This window comes from Triticum aestivum, chromosome 6D (genome assembly GCF_018294505.1).
Source record: "Triticum aestivum cultivar Chinese Spring chromosome 6D, IWGSC CS RefSeq v2.1, whole genome shotgun sequence".
In the NCBI taxonomy this organism is placed as follows: domain Eukaryota; kingdom Viridiplantae; phylum Streptophyta; class Magnoliopsida; order Poales; family Poaceae; genus Triticum; species Triticum aestivum.
In genome coordinates, this window is record NC_057811.1 from 398,326,774 (window position 1) to 398,351,696 (window position 24,923).

The 24,923-nt window shown below is 47.0% G+C and overlaps 2 protein-coding genes across 3 annotated transcripts; one reads left to right on the forward strand and one right to left on the reverse strand.

Annotated features, from left to right (window-relative positions):
* Positions 1-12,306: 12,306 nt before the first annotated feature.
* LOC123141726 (probable glycosyltransferase 7) lies at positions 12,307-13,926 on the forward strand. The gene has a single exon (XM_044560801.1). The coding sequence runs from the start codon at positions 12,323-12,325 to the stop codon at positions 13,730-13,732; it is 1,410 nt and encodes a 469-aa protein (XP_044416736.1). The 5' UTR covers positions 12,307-12,322; the 3' UTR covers positions 13,733-13,926.
* Positions 13,927-15,239: 1,313 nt separating this feature from the next.
* Positions 15,240-17,032, reverse strand: LOC123145343 (serine-aspartate repeat-containing protein F; the record flags this gene model as incomplete). Of its 2 annotated transcripts, none has more annotated exon segments than XM_044564736.1 (8): positions 15,240-15,558; positions 15,661-15,750; positions 15,840-15,908; positions 15,994-16,027; positions 16,141-16,218; positions 16,335-16,446; positions 16,698-16,799; positions 16,931-17,032. In XM_044564736.1, coding segments are annotated over 7 exon segments (572 nt in total), but the record flags the coding sequence as incomplete, so codon positions are not given.
* Between the last annotated feature and the right edge of the window lie 7,891 nt (positions 17,033-24,923).

Here is a 24,923-nt window from a genome sequence, read left to right on the forward strand (position 1 = left end):
TTGACTAGCTCGTTGATCAACAGATAGTCATGGTTTCCTGACTATGGACATTGGATGTCATTGATAACGGGATCACATCATTAGGAGAATGATGTGATGGACAGGACCCAATCCTAAGCATAGCATAAAAGATCGTGTAGTTTCGTTTGCTAGAGCTTTTCCAATGTCAAGTATCTTTTCCTTAGACCATGAGATCATGCAACTCCCGGATACCGTAGGAGTGCTTTGGGTGTGCCAAACGTCACAACGTAACTGGGTGACTATAAAGGTGCACTACAGGTATCTCCGAAAGTGTCTGTTGGGTTGGCACGGATCGAGACTGGGATTTGTCACTCCGTGTGACGGAGAGGTATCTCTGGGCCCACTCGGTAATGCATCATCATAATGAGCTCAATGTGACTAAGGCGTTAGTCACAGGATCATGCATTGCGGTACAAGTAAAGAGACTTGCCAGTAACGAGATTGAACAAGGTATTGGGATACCGACGATCGAATCTCGGGCAAGTAACATACCGATTGACAAAGGGAATTGCATACGGGATTGATTGAATCCTCGACACCGTGGTTCATCCGATGAGATCATCGTGGAACATGTGGGAGCCAACATGGGTATCCAGATCCCGCTGTTGGTTATTGACCGGAGAGGCGTCTCGGTCATGTCTGCATGTCTCCCGAACCCGTAGGGTCTACACACTTAAGGTTCGGTGACGCTAGGGTTGTAGAGATATGTGTATGCGGAAACCCGAAAGTTGTTCGGAGTCCCGGATGAGATCCCGGACGTCACGAGAGGTTCCGGAATGGTCCGAAGGTGAAGAATTATATATAGGAAGTCAAGTTTCGGCCACCGGGAAAGTTTCGGGGGTTACCGGTATTGTACCGGGACCACCGGAAGGGTCCCGGGGGTCCACCGGGTGGGGCCACCTATCCCGGAGGGCCCCGTGGGCTGAAGTGGGAAGGGAACCAGCCCCTAGTGGGCTGGGCGCCCCCCATGGGCCTTTCCCCATGCGCCTAGGGTTGGGAACCCTGGGGGGGGGGCTTCCCACTTGCCTTGGGGGGCAAGGCAACCCCTTCCCCCCCTTTGGCCGCCACCCCCCCTTGAGATCCCATCTCCAGGGCCGGCGCCCCCCCAGGGGGCCTATATAAAGGGGGGGAGGGAGGGCAGCAACCCATAGCCTTGGGCGCCTCCCTCCTCCCCTGCTACACCTCTCCGTCTCGCAGAAGCTCGGCGAAGCCCTGCCGAGACCCGCTACATCCACCACCACGCCGTCGTGCTGCTGGATCTCCATCAACCTCTCCTTCCCCCTTGCTGGATCAAGAAGGAGGAGACGTCGCTGCACCGTACGTGTGTTGAACGCGGAGGTGCCGTCCGTTCGGCACTCGGTCATCGGTGATTTGGATCACGGCGAGTACGACTCCGTCATCCACGTTCATTGGAACGCTTCCGCTCGCGATCTACAAGGGTATGTAGATGCACTCCTTTCCCCTCGTTGCTAGTATACTCCATAGATGCATCTTAGTGAGCGTAGGGAAATTTTAAAATTATGCTACGATTCCTAACACCCTCCCATGAGGAGTCCGAATTGGACTAGGGGAGGGGGGCGCGGCCCCTCTTTCCCTCTCCCTCTCCCTCTCCCTCTCCCTCTCCCTCTCTTTCCTTCCCCCCCTCTCTTCCTAGTTGGACTAGGAAAGGGGAGTCCTACTCCTACTAGGAAGAGGACTCCCCCCCTCTCCTTGGCGCGCCCCAAGGGCAGCCGGCCTCCCCCCTTGCTCCTTTATATACAGGGGCAGGGGGGCACCTCTAGACACAACAATTGATCTATTGATCTCTTAGCCGTGTGCGGTGCCCCCCTCCACCATATTACACCTCGATAATATCGTAGCGGTGCTTAGGCGAAGCCCTGCGTCGGTAAAACATCATCATCGTCACCACGCCGTCGTGCTGACAAAACTCTCCCTCGACACTCGGCTGGATCGGAGTTCGAGGGACGTCATCGAGCTGAACGTGTGCTGAACTCGGAGGTGCCGTGCGTTCGGTACTTGACCGGTCGGCTCGTGAAGACGTACGACTACATCAACCGCGTTGTGTTAACGCTTCCGCTATCGGTCTACGAGGGTACGTGGACAACACTCTCCCCTCTTGTTGCTATGCATCACCATGATCTTGCGTGTGCGTAGGAATTTTTTTGAAATTACTACGTTCCCCAACAGTGGCATCCGAGCCTGGTTTTATGCGTTGATGCTATGCACGAGTAGAACACAAGTGAGTTGTGGGCGATATAAGTCATACTGCTTACCAGCATGTCATACTTTGGTTCAGCGGTATTGTGAGATGAAGCGGCCCGGACCGACATTACGCGTACGCTTACGCGAGACTGGTTTCACCGTTGCGAGCACTCGTTGCTTAAAGGTGACCGGCGGGTGTCTGTCTCTCTCACTTTAGTTGAACCGAGTGTGGCTACGGCCGGTCCTTGCGAAGGTTAAAACAGCACCAACTTGACAAACTATCGTTGTGGTTTTGATGCGTAGGTAAGAACGGTTCTTGCTAAGCCCGTAGCAGCCACGTAAAACTTGAAACAACAAAGTAGAGGACGTCTAACTTGTTTTTGCAGGGCATGGTGTGATGTGATATGGTCAAGACATGATACTGAATTTTATTGTATGAGATGATCATGTTTTGTAACCGAGTTATCGGCAACTGGCAGGAGCCATATGGTTGTCGCTTTATTGTATGCAATGCAATCGCCTTGTAATGCTTTACTTTATCACTAAGCGGTAGCGATAGTCGTAGAAGCATAAGATTGGCGAGACGACAACGATGCTACGATGGAGATCAAGGTGTCGCGCCGGTGACGATGGTGATCATGACGGTGCTTCGGAGATGGAGATCACAAGCACAAGATGATGATGGCCATATCATATCACTTATATTGATTGCATGTGATGTTTATCTTTTATGCATCTTATCTTGCTTTGTTTGACGGTAGCATTATAAGATGATCCTTCACTAAATTATCAAGGTATAAGTGTTCTCCCTGAGTATGCACCGTTGCGAAAGTTCTTCGTGCTGAGACACCACGTGATGATCGGGTGTGATAGGCTCTACATTCAAATACAACGGGTGCAAAACAGTTGCACACGCGGAATACTCAGGTTAAACTTGACGAGCCTAGCATATAACAGATATGGCCTCGGAACACGGAGACCGAAAGGTCGAGCGTGAATCATATAGTAGATATGATCAACATAGTGATGTTCACCGTTGAAACTACTCCATCTCACGTGATGATCGGACATGGTTTAGTTGATATGGATCACGTGATCACTTAGAGGATTAGAGGGATGTCTATCTAAGTGGGAGTTCTTAAGTAATATGATTAATTGAACTTGAATTTATCATGAACTTAGTACCTGATAGTATTTTGCTTGTCTATGTTAATTGTAGATAGATGGCCCGTGTTGTTGTTCCGTTGAATTTTAATGCGTTCCTTGAGAAAGCAAAGTTGAAAGATGATGGTAGCAATTACACGGACTGGGTCCGTAACTTGAGGATTATCCTCATTGCTGCACAGAAGAATTACGTCCTGAAAGCACCGCTGGGTGCCAGGCCTGCTGCAGGAGCAACACCAGATGTTATGAACGTCTGGCAGAGCAAAGCTGATGACTACTCGATAGTTCAGTGTGCCATGCTTTACGGCTTAGAACCGGGTCTTCAACGACGTTTTGAACATCATGGAGCATATGAGATGTTCCAGGAGTTGAAGTTAATATTTCAAGCAAATGCCCGGATTGAGAGATATGAAGTCTCCAATAAGTTCTACAGCTGCAAGATGGAAGAGAATAGTTCTGTCAGTGAGCATATACTCAAAATGTCTGGGTATAACAATCACTTGATTCAACTGGGAGTTAATCTTCCGGATGATAGCGTCATTGACAGAATTCTTCAATCACTGCCACCAAGCTACAAGAGCTTCGTGATGAACTATAATATGCAAGGGATGAGTAAGACAATTCCCGAGCTCTTCGCAATGCTAAAGGCTGCGGAGGTAGAAATCAAAAAGGAGCATCAAGTGTTGATGGTCAATAAGACCACTAGTTTCAAGAAAAAGGGTAAAGGGAAGAAGAAAGGGAACTTCAAGAAGAACAGCAAACAAGTTGCTACTCAGGAGAAGAAACCCAAGTCTGGACCTAAGCCTGAAACTGAGTGCTTCTACTGCAAGCAGACTGGTCACTGGAAGCGGAACTGCCCAAAGTATTTGGCGGATAAGAAGGATGGCAAGGTGAACAAAGGTATATGTGATATACATGTTATTGATGTGTACCTTACTAATGCTCGCAGTAGCACCTGGGTATTTGATACTGGTTTTGTTGCTAATATTTGCAACTCGAAACAGGGGCTACGGATTAAGCGAAGATTGGCTAAGGACGAGGTGACGATGCGCGTGGGAAATGGTTCCAAAGTCGATGTGATCGCGGTCGGCACGCTACCTCTACATCTACCTTCGGGATTAGTTTTAGACCCAAATAATTGTTATTTGGTGCCAGCGTTGAGCATGAACATTATATCTGGATCTTGTTTGATGCGAGACGGTTATTCATTTAAATCAGAGAATAATGGTTGTTCTATTTATATGAGTAATATCTTTTATGGTCATGCACCCTTGAAGAGTGGTCTATTCTTGTTGAATCTCGATAGTAGTGATACACATATTCATAATATTGAAGCCAAAAGATGCAGAGTTGATAATGATAGTGCAACTTATTTGTGGCACTGCCGTTTAGGTCATATCGGTGTAAAGCGCATGAAAAAACTCCATACTGATGGACTTTTGGAACCACTTGATTATGAATCACTTGGTACTTGCGAACCGTGCCTCATGGGCAAGATGACTAAAACACCGTTCTCCGGAACTATGGAGAGAGCAACAGATTTGTTGGAAATCATACATACAGATGTATGTGGTCCGATGAATGTTGAGGCTCGTGGCGGATATCGTTATTTTCTCACCTTCATAGATGATTTAAGCAGATACGGGTATATCTACTTAATGAAACATAAGCCTGAAACATTTGAAAAGTTCAAAGAATTTCAGAGTGAAGTTGAAAATCATCGTAACAAGAATATAAAGTTTCTACGATCAGATCGTGGAGGAGAATATTTGAGTTACGAGTTTGGTCTACATTTGAAACAATGCGGAATAGTTTCGCAACTCACGCCACCCGGAACACCACAGCGTAATGGTGTGTCCGAACGTCGTAATCGCACTTTACTAGATATGGTGCGAACTATGATGTCTCTTACTGATTTACCGCTATCGTTTTGGGGTTATGCTTTAGAGACAGCTGCATTCACGTTAAATAGGGCACCATCAAAATCCGTTGAGACGACGCCTTATGAACTGTGGTTTGGCAAGAAACCAAAGTTGTCGTTTCTTAAAGTTTGGGGCTGCGATGCTTATGTGAAGAAACTTCAACCTGATAAGCTCGAACCCAAATCGGAGAAATGTGTCTTCATAGGATACCCAAAGGAGACTGTTGGGTATACCTTCTATCACAGATCCGAAGGCAAAAATTTTGTTGCTAAATACGGAAATTTTCTAGAGAAGGATTTTCTCTCAAAAGAAGTGAGTGGGAGGAAAGTAGAACTTGATGAGGTAACTGTACCTGCTCCCTTATTGGAAAGTAGTTCATCACAGAAACCAGTTTCTGCGACACCTACACCAATTAGTGAGGAAGTTAATGATGATGATCATGAAACTTCAGATCAAGTTATTACTGAACCTCGTAGATCAACCAGAGTAAGATCCGCACCAGAGTGGTACGGTAATCCTGTTCTGGAGGTTATGTTACTAGACCATGACGAACCTACGAACTATGAAGAAGCGATGGTGAGCCCAGATTCCGCAAAATGGCATGAGGCCATGAAATCTGAGATGGGATCCATGTATGAGAACAAAGTATGGACTTTGGTTGACTTGCCCGATGATCGGCAAGCCATTGAAAATAAATTGATCTTCAAGAAGAAGACTGACGCTGATGGTAATGTTACTGTCTATAAAGCTTGACTTGTTGCGAAAGGTTTTCGACAAGTTCAAGGGATTGACTACGATGAGACCTTCTCACCCGTAGCGATGCTTAAGTCTGTCCGAATCATGTTAGCAATTGCCGCATTTTATGATTATGAAATTTGGCAAATGGATGTCAAAACTGCATTCCTGAATGGATTTCTGGAAGAAGAGTTGTATATAATGCAACCAGAAGGTTTTGTCGATCCAAAGGGAGCTAACAAAGTGTGCAAGCTCCAACGATCCATTTATGGACTGGTGCAAGCCTCTCGGAGTTGGAATAAACGCTTTGATAGTGTGATCAAAGCATTTGGTTTTATACAGACTTTTGGAGAAGCCTGTATTTACAAGAAAGTGAGTGGGAGCTCTGTAGCATTTCTAATATTATATGTGGATGACATATTGCTGATTGGAAATGATATAGAATTTCTGGATAGCATAAAGGGATACTTGAATAAGAGTTTTTCAATGAAAGACCTCGGTGAAGCTGCGTATATATTGGGCATCAAGATCTATAGAGATAGATCAAGACGCTTAATTGGACTTTCACAAAGCACATACCTTGACAAAGTTTTGAAGAAGTTCAAAATGGATCAAGCAAAGAAAGGGTTCTTGCCTGTGTTGCAAGGTGTGAAGTTGAGTAAGACTCAATGCCCGACCACTGCAGAAGATAGAGAGAAGATGAAAGATGTCCCCTATGCTTCAGCCATAGGCTCTATCATGTATGCAATGCTGTGTACCAGACCTGATGTATGCCTTGCTATAAGTCTAGCAGGAAGGTACCAAAGTAATCCAGGAGTGGATCACTGGACAGTGGTCAAGAACATCCTGAAATACCTAAAAAGGACTAAGGATATGTTTCTTGTATATGGAGGTGACAAAGAGCTTATCGTAAATGGTTACGTTGATGCAAGCTTTGACACTGATCCGGACGATTCTAAATCGCGAACCGGATACGTATTTACATTGAACGGTGGAGCTGTCAGTTGGTGCAGTTCTAAGCAAAGCGTCGTGGCGGGATCTACATGTGAAGCAGAGTACATAGCTGCTTCGGAAGCAGCAAATGAAGGAGTCTGGATGAAGGAGTTCATATCCGATCTAGGTGTCATACCTAGTGCATCGGGTCCTATGAAAATCTTTTGTGACAATACTGGTGCAATTGCCTTGGCAAAGGAATCCAGATTTCACAAGAGAACCAAGCACATCAAAAGACGCTTCAATTCCATCCGGGATTTAGTCCAGGTGGGAGACATAGAAATTTGCAAGATACATACGGATCTGAATGTTGCAGACCCGTTGACTAAGCCTCTTCCACGAGCAAAACATGATCAGCACCAAGGCTCCATGGGTGTAAGAATCATTACTCTGTAATCTAGATTATTGACTCTAGTGCAAGTGGGAGACTGAAGGAAATATGCCCTAGAGGCAATAATAAAGTATTATTTATTTCCTTATATCATGATAAATGTTTATTATTCATGCTAGAATTGTATTAACCGGAAACATAATACATATGTGAATATATAGACAAACAGAGTGTCACTAGTATGCCTCTACTTGACTAGCTCGTTAATCGAAGATGGTTATGTTTCCTAGCCATAGACATGAGTTGTCATTTGATTAACGGGATCACCTCATTAGGAGAATGACGTGATTGACTTGACCCATTCCGTTAGCTTAGCACTCGATCGTTTAGTATGTTGCTATTGCTTTCTTCATGACTTATACATGTTCCTATGACTATGAGATTATGCAACTCCCGTTTACCGGAGGAACACTTTGTGTGCTACCAAACGTCACAACGTAACTGGGTGATTATAAAGGTACTCTACAGGTGTCTCCGAAGGTACTTGTTGGGTTGGCGTATTTCGAGATTAGGATTTGTCACTCCGATTGTCGGAGAGGTATCTCTGGGCCCTCTCGGTAATGCACATCACTTAAGCCTTGCAAGCATTGCAACTAATGAGTTTGTTGCGAGATGATGTATTACGGAACGAGTAAAGAGACTTGCCGGTAACGAGATTGAACTAGGTATCGAGATACCGACGATCGAATCTCGGGCAAGTAACATACCGATGACAAAGGGAACAAACGTATGTTGTTATGCGGTCTGACCGATAAAGATCTTCCTAGAATATGTGGGAGCCAATATGGGCATCCAGGTCCCGCTATTGGTTATTGACCGGAGACGTGTCTCGGTCATGTCTACATAGTTCTCGAACCCGTAGGGTCCGCACGCTTAACGTTACGATGACAGTTATATTATGAGTTTATATATTTTGATGTACCGAAGGTTGTTCGGAGTCCCGGATGTGATCACGGACATGATGAGGAGTCTCGAAATGGTCGATACATAAAGATTGATATATTGGACGACTATATTCGGACACCGGAAGTGTTCCGGAGAAGTTTCGGATAAAACCGGAGTGCCGGAGGGGTTACCGGAACCCCCCGGGGAAGTATTGGGCCTTAGTGGGCCTGAGGGGAGAGAGAGGGCAGCAGCCCAGGAGGTGGCGCGCCCCCTCCCATGAGGAGTCCGAATTGGACTAGGGGAGGGGGGCGCGGCCCCTCTTTCCCTCTCCCTCTCCCTCTCTTTCCTTCCCACCCTCTCTTCCTAGTTGGACTAGGAAAGGGGAGTCCTACTCCTACTAGGAAGAGGACTCCCCCCCTCTCCTTGGCGCGCCCCAAGGGCAGCCGGCCTCCCCCCCTTGCTCCTTTATATACGGGGGCAGGGGGGCACCTCTAGACACAACAATTGATCTATTGATCTCTTAGCCGTGTGCGGTGCCCCCCTCCACCATATTACACCTCGATAATATAGTAGCGGTGCTTAGGCGAAGCCCTGCGTCGGTAGAACATCATCATCGTCACCACGCCGTCGTGCTGACGTAACTCTCCCTCAACACTCTGTTGGATCGGAGTTCGAGGGACGTCATCGAGCTGAACGTGTGCTGAACTCGGAGGTGTCGTGCGTTCGGTACTTGATCGGTCGGCTCGTGAAGACGTACGACTACATCAACCGCGTTGTGTTAACGCTTCCGCTATCGGTCTACGAGGGTACGTGGACAACACTCTCCCCTCTCGTTGCTATGCATCACCATGATCTTGCGTGTGCGTAGGAATTTTTTTGAAATTACTACGTTCCCCAACAGTAATACTTGAGGTGCCGAGGACGACTGTAATGGAATACAATAGAGGAATTAATAGGGATCGACTCTACTGGAATTTATGTGTGGGTGCGTATTTTTTCCGGGACATCACAGGGTGGAAGAGCTGGGTTTGCTTTGCAGGATCGGCTCTGCAGGCTGTTGACCCACATGATTAAGATTGGAAGTTGATCTCATATATACAATCTAATCATGGCACATGACTCACACATGTGTGCTAGGGACTAGTATACTTAGACTCGGAAAACTGACATGTTTGATCGTGGTTGGTAACATTGCCAAGGAGTCGTGCGGATCTTTCCGGAAACAGGTGGAATAATAAAACGCCTGGAGGTGGAGTCTATAAATAGGTCCCTACCTCTAGCCTCAAGATGCATTGTGAGCGGCACCACGAAAAAGGCAGAGGAATTAGAGGGTAGACCAGGTAGCCACAAATTTCCAACATCCTAGACCGGGTTTAGTTTTTTATATCTTATTGTTAATGTTGATGCACATACATGATTCTGTTTTGTTACCGGGCGACGTCTACTAATGCTCATGTAAGAGCTGTAAAATTCAGGTTCACTTGTTGGAGTAGTAGTAATAGGAACTCATTTAGCATATCTGCATGCCGGAGAAGCATTACTCAGATTGACAGGCCATTGTTGACGACTCAGTCCCACTATATTTTGGAAAAAGGAAAGGAAGACCAGCAGTAGCAAGTGAAGAGCTTAAAAGGTTACATGTGGATAATCGACTACATCTTAACATGATTCTTTAGCAGAAACTCCTTTGCTGTGTCGAGCTATTGAGCAAACAGATCTTATGTGAACAATAACCAGCAAAATGCAACATATAAATACTTAAATAGCACTATACCATGCCTCGTTCATGTGATCCTCATGTCTACAATTATCAAACAACACAGCATCAACTCATCAGTAACATAGGGCGCTCGAGAACCTCTAGAGTGTTAAAATGGTTGTATAGAGATAGGAAAGATGTTTAAATTCTGTAATCTCTTTCTATCTCTTCTTCTTTTTATCTCCTCCGCCGACATTCTGTAAGGGTCTGTCTAGGACACATCTAAGCTGATGTCCACTCTGTTTGTGGTCTATTTTTTTGTGCTAGTTTTTTTTATTTTTTGTTGCTGCATTATATATTTGTGGGAGTTTAGATGTGACATCCTTAAAAAACATCTAGATGTGAATTAGACAAACTGATTCGATGTGACATCCTTAAAAAACATCTAGATGTGAATTAGACAAACTGATTCTGTAAACCATCTATCGATCAACATCTTCTTGTAAGCCACGACACTGTTTCTATAAATATAAGTGTGACCCAAGCAAAGGGTTTTACGCTTCCCACAATTCTTACATGGGGCTGCATAGCTACATACTATAAATGAAACTCATCAAGGGTCCCTACACTTGCATGGTGGTGTTCACTTTTGCCCTTGAACTTCATAACTGCAAATTTATGATGGAATGTATTCATATAAACTTGTCTCGCAAAAATATATGCACAACTTGTAGGAGTCAAGATGGTTCAAAATCAGATTTATGCTGCAAATAAAGCAATCTGACCTAGTACAAATTTTGAGAAGATAGAGAAATTTGAAGAAATAGAATTTTCAGCGATTCTTGGGCATCTCCAACGCTATGCATCAAACGGACGCCCCCAAATGTCCGCGGACACGTCCGACACGGACATTCTGCCTGGCGTCGGGCATTCAATGCAGTATCTCAAAATGTCCCTCATTTCGAACACTTAAAACATGAAATTCAGATGAAATTTAACCAAGCTCAATATATTACGTGCAAACCAACAAAACTTAATGAGTTCTGCAGAAATTAAGTTAAACTAAACCAATGTGAAAAGAGGAAGTAAGAGGGACCATGTTAAAATTTGCCAAATAACAGACAACAAACTTGATAGGCATGGCCTCCGAGGCACCTCAGCCCACCACCGTCATCTAGGCCTAGACCCGGCCACGTAGAACGCGGCTCATTCCGGACCACTTCCTTTCTTTCTTTCCTCATTTTAGTGTGCTGCGAACCAACTCCACCAATCACATGTACTCCTATGTGCCCAGACACTTTGAGACGTGCGGTTGCACCTGCGGACAAATGAGATTTCAGTGGGCATGTTCGCGCACACTGCTTTTCGGTGGGCATGTTCGCGCGCACTGCTCGGACACGTCCGCTATGAGGGTTCAAATTAGCCCAATCTGATTAAAGATGCTCTTAGTTGATCTTGTTCACTGGTCGGTATCACTGGGGGTGTAGTAGACTAGTGGGTCGTCGATGTTCAAGTTCCGGGTTTTTGGGCTTTCTACCGAGACGGCATGCATGAGCATGAATGATTCAAGATGCTCTGCACACGCAAACATCTGCGATTCTCAAAACAAACAAAAAAAAAGACACAAAATTCTGCTCTCAGTATTCTGTCTGAGCACGCAGATGCAGTCCATGGCCACGGGCTGCTCGGCAGGCAGTCACAGTGGCTGCAGAAAGCCGGAATCTCGTCGTGCACTGCACTGGCGACGGCGCATGCAGCACAACACTTGGCAAGCCAGCCACCCCGCCGTCCGGAGCCGCGTGCGCTCGCTCAGTTGCTTGCTTGCTGCCACACACGATTTACCATGCATGCCACTCTTTCAGTTCGGAATTCAGAACTACGGTTCACGTACAAAAAAGGTTGCAAAAGTAGATCGAGGACATGAAAGTATCTTTCCATCGAGGCACGTTGGTTAAGGGGAGAGGAGGCAACAAGTCAAGCGATCTTGTTGTGCCCGGCCGTGGAGCCAGCCAGGTCACCGCCGGGTGCCGGCCGTCACCTTTTGGCTGTTAGTCCGGGTTTGTTATGCATGAAACAAACCAAAATGCGCCTGTCATTTCCGTCCCCTCTCGCTCATGAAAAAGGGTCGTAATCTTCGATCCGAAGCCGCGGCTGCTTGCGACGGTGCCCTCTTCCATCTGTTATCCAGTGCACCTCACTCGGACGCAACGGATACGCCAACCCAATCCCGCACCGCAGGCACGCTGTACGTGCCACCGGCTAAACGACTCGCGGCGCGGCTTTATATGCCCCCTCTCCGCTCGCCTCACGATGCCAGCCAGCCAGGACGCCCCATGCATGCCATCGCGGCGCCTGCGGTGCGCTGGAAGTACTACAGCGCCCCGAGACGGCCAACGGCACCGGGCTGCTCTGGTTCGCATCACTGGCACTGGCACCGGCATGGCGCGCTCCCTGCTCGGCGACGCGCTCCTCTTCTCCGCCGGCGCCGCGGTGGGCGCCGTGCTGCTTCTCACGCTGGCATCGCCCTTCGCTCCGCCCGCCGTCCTGCTGGGACGACGGTCGTCGTCCGCTGCTGGCGGCGGTGGTGATCGGCGCACGTTCTATGACGACCCGGAGGTGACGTACACCGTGGACCGTCCCATCACCGGGTGGGACGAGAAGCGCGCCCAGTGGCTCCGCGCGCACCCGGAGCTGGCCGGCGCCGGCGAGGGGTGCGTCCTGATGGTGTCCGGCTCGCAGCCGACGCCGTGCCGCTCCCCCACGGGCGACCACGTGCTGACGCGGCTCCTCAAGAACAAGGCGGACTACTGCCGCCTCAACGGCGTGCAGCTGCTGTACAACACGGCGCTGCTCCGCCCGTCCATGGACCGGTACTGGGCCAAGATCCCGCTGATCCGGGCCGCCATGGTGGCGCACCCGGAGGCGGAGTGGGTCTGGTGGGTGGACTCGGACGCCGTGCTCACCGACATGGACTTCCGCCTCCCGCTGCGCCGGTACCGCGGCCACAACCTCGTCGTCAACGGCTGGCCGAGCCTCGTGTACGACGAGGCGAGCCCGTCGTGGACGGGCCTCAACGCCGGCGTGTTCCTCGTGCGCAACTGCCAGTGGTCGCTCGACTTCATGGACGCCTGGGCCGCCATGGGGCCCGACTCGCCGGACTACCGCCGGTGGGGCGCCGTGCTCACGTCCACGTTCAGGGACAAGGTGTTCAACGAGTCGGACGACCAGTCGGCGCTGGTGTACATGCTGCAGCACAAGGGCAGCCCGTGGCGGGCCAAGGTGTTCCTGGAGAACGACTACTACTTCCAGGGCTACTGGGTGGAGATCGTGGGGCGGCTGGGCGAGATCGCGGCGCGGTACGAGGCGATGGAGCGGCGGGCGCCGGCGGCGGCGCTGCTGCGGAAGCGGCACGCGGCGAGCTGGGACCACGCGGCGTACGCGGCGGCGAGGGAGGCGGCGCTGGCGGGCGCGGGGCTCGCGGAGAGCGGCGTGCGCGGGTGGAGGCGGCCGTTCGTGACGCACTTCACGGGCTGCCAGCCCTGCAGCGGCGACCGGAACCGGGACTACTCCGGGGACAGCTGCGACGACGGCATGCGGCGCGCGCTCAACTTCGCCGACGACCAGGTGCTGAGGGACTACGGGTTCCGGCACGCCGGCCCGCTCAGCGACGACGTGCGGCCGCTGCCGTTCGATTACCCCGCGGCGGCCGGGAGGCGCTGACAACCAAACCGGGGCGGCGGCGAGTCGGTGGGGTTTTGTCTTTGTGCTGCTGTGCTGTGCGTGGCTGCCCGCTGTCGCTGGTGGGGTTAGCAACGAAAGTCATGTACTTCAGCCGTGGGGTTCAGTAGATTTGATGTCTGCCGTTATCCATTTTCTCATACCAATAAAAAGTTGCACAGTAACTGTCAAAAAAAGTTGCACAGTACTGTATACACCAGGCCATTCGAGGGTTTATGCAGTGCTAGTACTAGCAAAGCAGTTTCCTTCCAAAAGAAAGAAAAGAACTAAAAATTAGAACCAGGGATATTTGATAGTTTTAGACAGCAGATTCTCACAGAAAAAATATCAAAACCGAAATAAACTATTAGAAATCAACTTTGCCAGGGAAGCTAAATCTAGTTCCAACCCATTTTCAATGCAATTGGCTGAAGTATGTTCAGGCATAAAATCGAATTGGTTGTAAAACTCATAAGGATCCACTTTACGAAGATCCCATTTTGTTCCAAAAGCTCGTAATCTTCTTCTCTGCTAATAAAACCTACTCCTTCAACTCACTCTAAAGAAATTGGATTATGTGTAATAAGTTGTTGATATTCAACAACCCTACATAAAAAATAAAAAGTTGCACAGTAACTGTCAAAAGAATAAGTTGCACGGTATACACCACGCCGTTTTTGTAGTCTTCGAGGGTTTATGCAGTGCTAGTACTAGCAAAGCAGTTTCCTTCCAGAAGAAATAAAAGAACTAAAAATTAAAACCAAGGATATTCGATAGTTTTAGACAGCAGATTCTGATAGAAAAAATATAAAAAACTGAAACAAACTATTGAAAATCAGCTTTGCGAGTGAAGCTAAATCTAGTTCCGAGCCATTTTCAATGCAATTTGCTGAAGCATGTCCAGACGTACTTCAGTGGCAATCGACAGGTGATTCAGAGCCAATTGAAACTGAAACAAACAGGTCAGAGAAAGGACTCAAATCAATGCCGAACTAGGAAAACAGGAATGTCCTCAAAGGAGAATTTGCTTAGCGGTTCAAATGGTCCTATGCACCCCCAAGCAAACTTTGATAACCTAGCAGTCTCTGCAAGCAGCAGATATATCTAAACGCACCCAAAAAAAAGCAAGTGAAGGGTGAAAAATAAAACCAATGTAGTAGTAAACAAAATAGGTTTTATGTTGGATTCCTAAGAGCAAAATAGGTTGCTTTGATGTATAGGATTCTCAAAACACAGGAATAGAACAAACAGATGATTTACAAAGCTACAGGAATAACAATGTATGGAACATTCCTAAGGATCTAAATCCTCAGTCCTATAAGATTTCTTTGAATCAAAGGAGCCCTAGAACTGCTGAAACTACAAATTCAAATCAAATAGGTTTTTATGTAGGATTGCTAATCGTTCTAGCTAAAACCGATGAACCTACAAATTCGTTCTGCCCTACCAGAGCTGCCGTCTACAGAAAACCCAAACTAGAAGTAAAAAGCTGCACCCAGAAGAGATACGATTCACAGAGAAGTAAACTACAAATGCAGAAACACACAGGCCGCAACAACAATATTCATCGTTCAGGCGTGCCAGACCATCGGGCATAACTTGGCAATTCAGAGTACATCACCTCAACAACTAGCTAAACCGGCAGCTAGACACAAGCTAGTTTCCAAAAGTCAAAGTTCAACCAGCCAGACCTAGAGCTGGCACACAGGTGCACAGCACGGTTTACATACACACAACTTGATTTCGGCCCTCGAAAGAAAGAGCTCGATTTCGGTGAACAACCATACACCACAGAGACCCCCGTTACGGATCCTTCATTGCCCGATCAGCTGCATATATGGTTAAGATTAAGACCCATTCAGAAATTTAGATCATAAAGAAAGGCGAGCGATCAGGAAGAGGTGTGGTTCAAAGATTCGCCCCAGGATTACCTGTGTAGCTGAGGTTCACTTGGAGGCTTTTATGTTAGCGAGGGCAGCAAGAGCCTCCACGATCTTGCCTTCATTGATCGACCTAGTAGCCTGTGCAAAGAAATTTGGATTTTGCAGGACTGAGTTCCTGGTAAAATATGAATTGGCATATATCCCAAATGTCAGCAAAAGACACTGACCTTGAGAGACGGTATCAGTGCATAAACCTCTTCGATGGTCTCAGGCCCAATGTTTGCTATCATGCATATCTGTTACAGGTACAACAAACCGTTTTATGTTTGAGAAGAGGGAAATGAGATACAAGAAGGTGAGAGGAAAAGAAGGCTTACGAACCTCGCCATCATTAACACCATAGTCTTTAAGAGGTCTGCAGCTACGAGTCAAGGAAATTAACTACAAAGTGGTTGCTTGGGGAAACAATTTAACTGCGTAACCACAATGCAATCTCTAATATTAGTTCTTAACCAAAACAAAGGATACTCCAGGATTTCTTTCACCAACTTCGCAGAGGTGAAGTGATTTCCTTCTTTTGCATATTGAAAGGCCTTGTCAAACGACCTGCCGGTGCAAGAAGAAAAGATTAAACATGGAGTCACACAAGCTAACAGACTGGAACACCACGTAAACAATTATTAGCGGAACATAACAGAATTAAAACAAGAGATATTCCTTACTCGGGAATTTTTATAGTCGGATCCTCTGATAAGATAGCCATATGTCCTTGAATTTTCTGCAACATTTCTGCTGCTTCACAGTTCGATAACAATATAGAATTTGGAGGCATATCTGCAACCAATTGTTATGAGGGAATCAGATTGCCTATTTTACGTTTAGACAGAAGGGACATTTGAAAATCATAATATAAGATGTGTGCCCGTTTCAAATGATGTAAAACTAACAATCTCATTATACGGAACTTCTCAAGTAAAGAGCCTACTGAAATTCCATAAACTACCGAACTTTAACTACTATTAAGGTTACTATGCCAAAAATAAGCTTCTAGAAAAATAGAGGATATTTCAATGGAAGGAACTGACCAAGCTGAAGCTTTAGTTCTGCATCAGACATTGCAGGCTTTGCATTTGATGCGGAGCCCTTCCCGCCTTTCCCAGCACTAAATGCCTTCCCTCCTTTGCTACCTTCTCCTATGAGAACATAATACATGAAAGACACAGAAAGGCAATCTATTGTGTAACTAGAACTTTCAGTTTTATCGGCAACTCTTGAATGGATGAATGTATAGCAAAAGTACAAAACGATGCATCCATACCATTAGAAAAGGATGAAGCCTTTCCACCAGTTTTTAGGCTATCAGATGAAGCTTTCCCATTTGACTTGGAGTGTGTGGGGGGAGCCTCTTCTTCAAAAAAATCTAAATACAGGCAGTGATATATGAGGTTCTTGTATATTTTAAACTATATATCAATACAGTATTCACATTGACTTATTTGGTTTCATTCAACTATCCGGTAAATTTTAGTGCTTATTTATGTACTGTGATCAGATATCCTGCCCTATCAAATACTGCAATAGTTACAATGTAAGCAGCTCAATGATTACCATTTATTATGCACAGCCATAAATTGGTGAAACAAAACAACAGTCTTGCCTTCAACTACAAACGATATGAAGTGTCCTTTCACACTCAATGTAATGGTAAATAACATCAACTATGAGCAAATAGTCAACGAATCATCTGCAAATAAAACCAAAGGGGAACCACAAACATGGTATATAATTCTCTTCCGACATTTTTTCTGTAGTATTTGATGAATCCTATGAAGGCTGCCAAGATAAGTATTTGGGGAGCGTAGAAGGTTGTGGGACTCTTCTAGTTAAATGATTCTTTAATCTTTACTGGAACAAAAAGTATCATTTCAAGTTTTCAAACAGAAAAGTTTACTACCTTCTTGCTAAAGATGCCCTAAGCCCTAGGGTAGCAGGGTACAACCGTACAAATGGAATTTTCTTGACAGTGATAAATAAAGCACAACGATCATATCAGACAGATAGCTCGTAAGGTGCTAGCAGACACAACTGATATTCTTTAATTCTTATAACAAAAGCAAATACCAAAGGATTTTCTCATGGAGCAGAGCTGTTATAAGTGTAGTAAAACTAGATTTAAGTAGAACAGCAGTGAACACATGTGACTTGGCATGCCCAGACCAATTAGCCAGACATAAAACATATCATAAGAAGGATAATGTGAGTTGAAAATAAAAAGGATTTAGTCCAATAAATAAACTGTTGCCTGGAAAATGTTTAATGACGAGATTGGGCAATATCATTACCATCAGAATCAGAATCAGAATCAGAAAGGTGAATAACATCATTAGAATTGTTCTGCCTTCCGTTCGGTGCTCCTGCAAGAATAAAACAGGTAAGAAATCTGTCAAACTCTAAACTTGCCTTCGAAAGCTCAATTTCTCAAAAAACACAGCATTCATCTTGATACAGCTGTAAAATCATCAATCATCATATAGCAGGATCACACAACTGAACAACAAAAAAACATACCATAAAAGCCTTAGATTAAAAAACTTCCCTGTCAGACATAAATACCTTTATTCTGTTCAGGTTTGGCACCTGCGACGGTGCGGGAGTTGTCGCTCCGGTTTGGCATGGCAGAGGATATTACTGGGCGGGGCATGGAATGTCGAATATCCTGCGCGTTCTGAAGGTAGCGGCCGTGCGAGGCGGCGCTGGGGTTGGCGCTCAGGTTCAGGTTTGTGTTTGGGTTCAGTGTGTGGATGGAGTTGCCTGAGCTGGCCATGGGAGATTGGCGATCCTGCAGGCGGCCCAAGGCGGCTCTGAGGTTAACACTCAGGTTCTGGTCTCGCCTGTAGGAGTTGAGGTATCGGAGATCCTGCGGGTAGTGAAGGTAGCTGCCGGGCAAGGCGGAGCTAGGGTTTGCATTTAGATCTGGAATGGGGAAGGAGCGGGGCATGGGGAAGGAGATGGCTGGGCGGTGCATGGCGAAGGAGATGGCTGCGCGGTGCATGGCGAAGGAGATGGCTGGGCGGGGCATAGGGGGATGAAGATCCTGCATGTGGAGGTAGGGGCCGCCGTGAAAGGGAGAGGTGGCCGAGGGGTGAGAGTAAGGGCCGAACGGCGGCGGCGGGCCAAACGGCGGCGGCGGGCCGACGGCGGCAGGGAACGTGGGCGCAGCGGTAGGAGGCGAACCGAAGAGAATACCCATGTCGAAGGGAAGATCGGGGTTGTTAGTGTTCGGATTAGGGTTAAGGTTTCTCGATGGAGGCGCCATGGGAGGCGGCGGCGGAGTAGATCTGGAGAAGAGGGGAAGAGGAGGAAAGTTGGAGGTGGGATGAACCGGAAATGGAGGTCAATAACTCAATATATAGGCGCTGGTTGTCTTGTTGCTGTTGTGCCCCGCAATTTCACTTTATTTGCGCCCCGCAATTTCACTTCAATTGTGCCCCGCAATTTCACTTCATTTTGACTTAAGCCTCTCAGTTCCAAACAAGTCGCGGTAGGCTAGAGTTGAAACCCATAAGATCTCGAAACTAAGTCATGGTTCTGCCACGTGGATAGCTAACTTGCACGCACCCATGCCCATGGCTAGTTCTTTGGTGATAGTGCTGCTAAATATTGCTATTTTAAATTAATTCCAAAAACACCCAGTACAATATGCAGACTTGATACATGTACATCACTCCATTCCACGCATTCCAACAAGACAACAAGGTTGTAGTGTGTGTTACTAAGATGCTGCGAAATAGATAACCTATTACTTCAAATAAGCAAGGGATAAATCATCATGTTCTCCAAAGTAGTATATTCTTGAGAGAGAATTTACGGCATGTCGTAAGCCGTTCTAACACAGGTACGAAAAAACGCTAACTATCACAGAACCACGAGCATACCACACATGTGATATTTCAGAATAGGCATATACCTCAGTTTCTAGTTTAGTTCTACATTTGATCCAAGGATTTTCCTTCACCAAAATAGTGAAGGTTGGATTAACTAAGGGGCTGCTTGGTTCCCAGCCACACTTTGCCACATATCAAGTTAGGCGAGTTTGACCAAGTTAGGTGGGTGTTTGGTTCTAGCTACACCTAAGGCAAGATTCTTTTTGTTCAAAATAAGTCCACATGTCATACACACAAAAAGTGTGGCAATCCAAAGTGAGGCTAAGAATTTGAGCACCTAAGCTAAGGCAATTAGTTACCAACCAAACATGCCCTGCATTAACAGCCGACCTTCCTCTGCAGAGCAGAAAAAAGAAAGAACACACCAAGATGCTCAAGCATGGAATTTAAATATACAGACCAAGCTTATGTGCTTAACTGCACCAAATTCAACAAAAATTCTTCCAAGGAACGCATGCAAGACATATCCATGGATATTCGCTCTCTTGTTGACGGGAAGGACCATTCGTTAGACTAAAACCCTTAGGAATCGCTAAATTTAGCCATGCACTTGTGCATAAACACAAATGATCCATTTAGTGTTACCTTATACACAGGCAAACAGAACCAAAACCTATTAGGCTGCTAGTGATTCCACAATGCCCAGCAACCTTTAATGCATCGTCATTTTGAGCAAGCTGTGTCACGATCAACTCAATTACATACTTTTCCAGCTTTCCTTGAGACACCAAATTATAAGAACCCACCCACACCACATATCAGTGTGACACAACCAGTAGGAAAGTTGTTAAGATTAATTTGGTAACAAATATTAGCCAGATGTATTTCTATAAGCGCACATAACAGATGGTCCAATCCAATTCTACGATCCAAAGGGCATTGTCAGGAAAAAAACTCTTAAGGACTGGAACCCTTCTCAAAAGTCCTACAGTCGAAAGAGGCCCTGCACAAACAGCTCTGTTTTGTAGTGGATATATCAAACCCATAACAAAATCCGACCAAAACCACATAATAAACAACCAAATCATAAGCCCTCGCACCGATCAAATTGGATCTAAACCTTCTCCAATGGCCAAAATTCATGTCCTTTCGATGCCCAACCGCCAGGGCACCAGTACCGTGACAACAAAAACCCTCGGCGCTCTGTAAACCCTAATCCCTGGCCATTCGCATCGGATCCTACTCGATAGACGCCGAAGATCCCGACACCCACCGGGTTTTATCCGGTGAATGTTGCGTTGGTCGAGGGTTGAGACGACATCGACGCAAAAAAAAATACGGGGAAAGGGGGGATAAAAGAAAGGGGGGTGAACGGGGATCACCTGACTTGGACGGGGGGTAGGACCCTTTCCCTCCCCTGTTCGCCATTGCGGAGGAGAAGGCGGTGGTGATCAGGAGGCGCCTGCCGGAGTCGGCCGCGTCGCTCTCGGCACCGACGCCGCACGCGCCCCGCTGCTCACTGCTCGCTGTCGCTGGCGAGGAGACGGAGAGTGACAGTGCGGCCTGCCTCTGCCCGGATGTATTGACGGGTTTATAAAGTTGGGCTGGGGAGTTTTTCTTTTTTTTGAGGCAAAGTTGGGCTGGGGAGTGAGAGAGAGAGGCTCCGCAGTCGGGCTCTGGGCTCGGATGGACTATGGGCCCATGAGTCGATGTTCTGCAGTCCGGACGAGGGCCAATTTCAACAAAATACAATTGTCTCCCCCCTCAAAAAAAAAAATACAATTGTCTAAAAAAAATGCAACCATGGTCGGATACATGATGATGCAAGCGCCACCGACTGGTGCCCAACCGGAGGATCCGCAGTGCCTCGTTGGGGACCCATTCCCTCCTCCACTCCCTCTTATAAGCTCGCAGGTGCGGTAATTTTCAACAAATTGCTCCGTCAAAACCACACAAAAAAACACCACGGCAACGAGGAAAAAAAGATGTGTGCATAGGGGCCAGGAAGAGTAGGGCATGGGAGCCCAAGTTTGGGCAGGAGTGCGACTTGGGGCTGCACGGTCGGTCGCCGGCTTAGGGGATCTCTCTTATTGAAGCAATCTAGGGAGAAGAAGAGAGAGCATGAGAGTATCTACGATCACAAGTATCAAAAATATATCTGCGTCTAGGCGTGTCCGCGGACAGTGACTGATCAGCATGCAAAATTTTGATTTCACAACTTGATACCTCATTTTCAAATTCTCAAATCCATACAATTACATGCCACGTAAAATTAATCTACATTTTCGCCAGTAACCATCCTTGTTGTTCCGACCGTGTCCATGTACAGCGGCCGGCTTAACCCCTCGAAGTGAAGGCGTAGTTGCCGGCGAGGTAATGTAGGACATGTGACACGGACCGGCTCACGGGACTCGAGGCGCCTTCATCTCCCATGCCATGCTCTTCCTCGTCGGAGTCCACAATCTGTTCGTTGCAACTGGGCATGAGGTCGATGATGGATGTGGCGAGCGGTCGGGCCGGACGGCCTGCGGCTCCGCCTTCGCTGCCTGGGCAGCGAGAGCTTCCGTGGCCATCCGCTCTTGGTGCCTTGCACCTCGCGTCTGCAGCGTGCTTGCCATACACCATGTCGACGTTGACCTCCGGCTCGGAGCCCACCCCCGCGGGGACGACGCCATCGAATGGGTTGCGCTGCCATCCCGGGGTTCAGCTGCCAGACGGCCTGCACTGCGTTCGGCAAGGCAGGGGTACAACGCCTCCCACCACGAGCCCCCGGCAGATCCAGTCGCATTCACGCGGACACAATGGATTCCTAGCGATATGAGCCCGTCCACGATCGGGCGCACTCCTCCCGGGAGCGATGGAGAGCCACACGGACTGCTATCTCCTTCTCGGGACTGTAAGGGACAAGGTCCCAGTCAACGGGTCTAGACATCCCGGAGTTAGATTCGCTGCCTGCCATGCTAGAAACGGACGGATTTCGACGAAGGAGAGCTTGGGGGAGAGGGGAGTGAAGTGGAGTGTGGCTAGGGTTTCTTCCAGAGTGCGGATATGGTTGAATATATGTGGGTCGGGTGGGCCATTATAGACCGGATCCAACGTGGCTGGCACATCCGGGCGTCCCTATCTCCGCCCCACATATGAATATGGCGGTTGTCGGTCTGCTCGGACGTTTTGGTTGCGCTTTCAGGCGTCAGGTTGGATAGCGATTCCGCGCCCAAACAGTGACCGAGCAGGCCATCTCAGCGTCTAAGAAGGATGTGGAGCGTCCGGTTGTAAATGATAGGATAAGAAAATTAAATTGAAAAATAGTAAAACCGGGTGACCTACGAGACTTCTCAGTGTTTAGACAACATCATCCGCCTGATCTACAAACTAACGGGTCTGATCAACTAGCAGGGCAACTACAATGCGCACATGCTAATTTCACCGCTCGATCGTGTGTCAACTGGGCCTACGTAGCTGGGCAGCCGCTCCACAAACCCGCCTGGGCCAACTCTGGTTCAACTATGTTCCCATTCATCGGATTGGAAACATATGATCAGATTGGCATTCTAGACATCAGGGCATCTTCAACGGCAACCCACAAAAATCATTTCGCATCCGTCCGCGGACACGAATGTGGGAGGACCCCATCCAACGCTAGCCGGATAAATTTTCATAATAACTCAAACTAACTGGGCGAAATTCGATCAAACACGGTCAGATTTTATATAAACATAACGGATTTCATTATATTTTACTATAAATTCAATCAAACATGGCTCACAGGACTCGAGACGTCGCCATCTCCCATTCCCTACTCTTCCTCGTTGAAGTATGCGGCCTGTCTGTTGCCAGTGGATATGATGGACGTGGCGGGTGGGCAGGCCCTGCAGCGTGTGCACGGCCATCCACGCTTGGTGCCTTGCACGGTGCGCACCATTTAATTAGCCTAGGAGATCATATTCCTACGTTATTTTAGCGGGACTCACTCTCTTTTTCTCACGTCATCATCCTCATCCTATGTTTATCGATTCCAAACTGACTTATTGAGTTGGTCGATGACAGGTAACTCCAAGACGTATATAAATTAGTGTTTTTGGTTCTAAGCCGGCGAGATAGTACTATTTATATTTAGTGATAATAGAAAGAACCAACTTATTGAGTTGGTGATTTTTTCAGGCCTGACAAAGGCCCAACGGAGCATGTGTTATGTAATTGCAATCGGCTTACTCACAACATAGGTTACAAAGAGAACACTCATTTATTTTTCCTTGCGGCCCAATCGAAAAAGAAGAAGAAGATGCGGAGTAGGCCCCTTGGCCGACGTAGGGAACTGACTCCCTATGGCCCAATCGAGGGGGGGAAATGTGGAGCATGCCCTTAACTGGACAGTTTGGAGGTCCAACCTAAAAATTTATTTATGCATGGATGGACAAAAAATTTAGTACCACGTCAAATAGGTACGAAAGAAAATAATTCCATATGATGAACGGACCAAAAATTCAGAGAAACACACCTCCCTTTTATTATTATTATTATTATTATTATTATTATTATTATTATTATATAGGCAAAAGTGTTGGTGATCGTAGCAGAATTTAAATTTTTCCTACGCATCACCAAGATCCATCTATGGAATATACTAGCAACGAGGGGAAAGGAGTGCATCTACATACCTTGTAGATCGCGAGCGGAAGCGTTCTAATGAACGGGGTTGATGGAGTCGTACTCGCCGTGATTGTAACATCCCAAATTTTCAATTTGGAATGTTATACATAGATCATCATTGCATATCATGTTTTGTTGCATTTTGACAAATCCTCGATAATCCTAAGCAACTCAAGGACCCTCGGAGAGAGTTGGGGATTTCTCGAATTTTAAAATTTGATTTTTCAAACGAGGATTGTGGTTTTAATTATTTTTTCTCTCCGGAAAAAAATATTTCATTTTAAATAAACGAGAGGAGAAAATATGACTTCTCCAAAACAAATGAAATACTGGAGGAAAAATGTTAAAAACATTATTTGGATTTTATTTGCAATTTTTATTGCATTAAAAATATTGTATGTTTTCAAAATATTTATTTTTTATTTTAAAAATGTTCACCCTATTCTAGATTTTCTAACTAGACGGGGAAAATTTATTTCATATTTTTCTGATTTTTATTTATTTTTCTACGTATTATTTTCCGCGGAACTTATTTAAAAAAAAAAGAACCGCCCGCGCGCCGACTGGGCCAAAGGCCCAGCCGACGGCCCGCCTCGCGCCTCTCCTCTTCCCGCACGGGAGATCGCCGCCGGAGTCCGTCCCGGGCACGGGAGCCGCCGCCGCCTCGGGTGCCCCCTTGCCCAAGCCGCCGCACACCCCCCTCCTTAAATACCGCGCCCCCCCTCTCTATCCTCACCTCGAGCCGCCGCCGGAGCCCCTCATCGCTGCCGCCGCAAC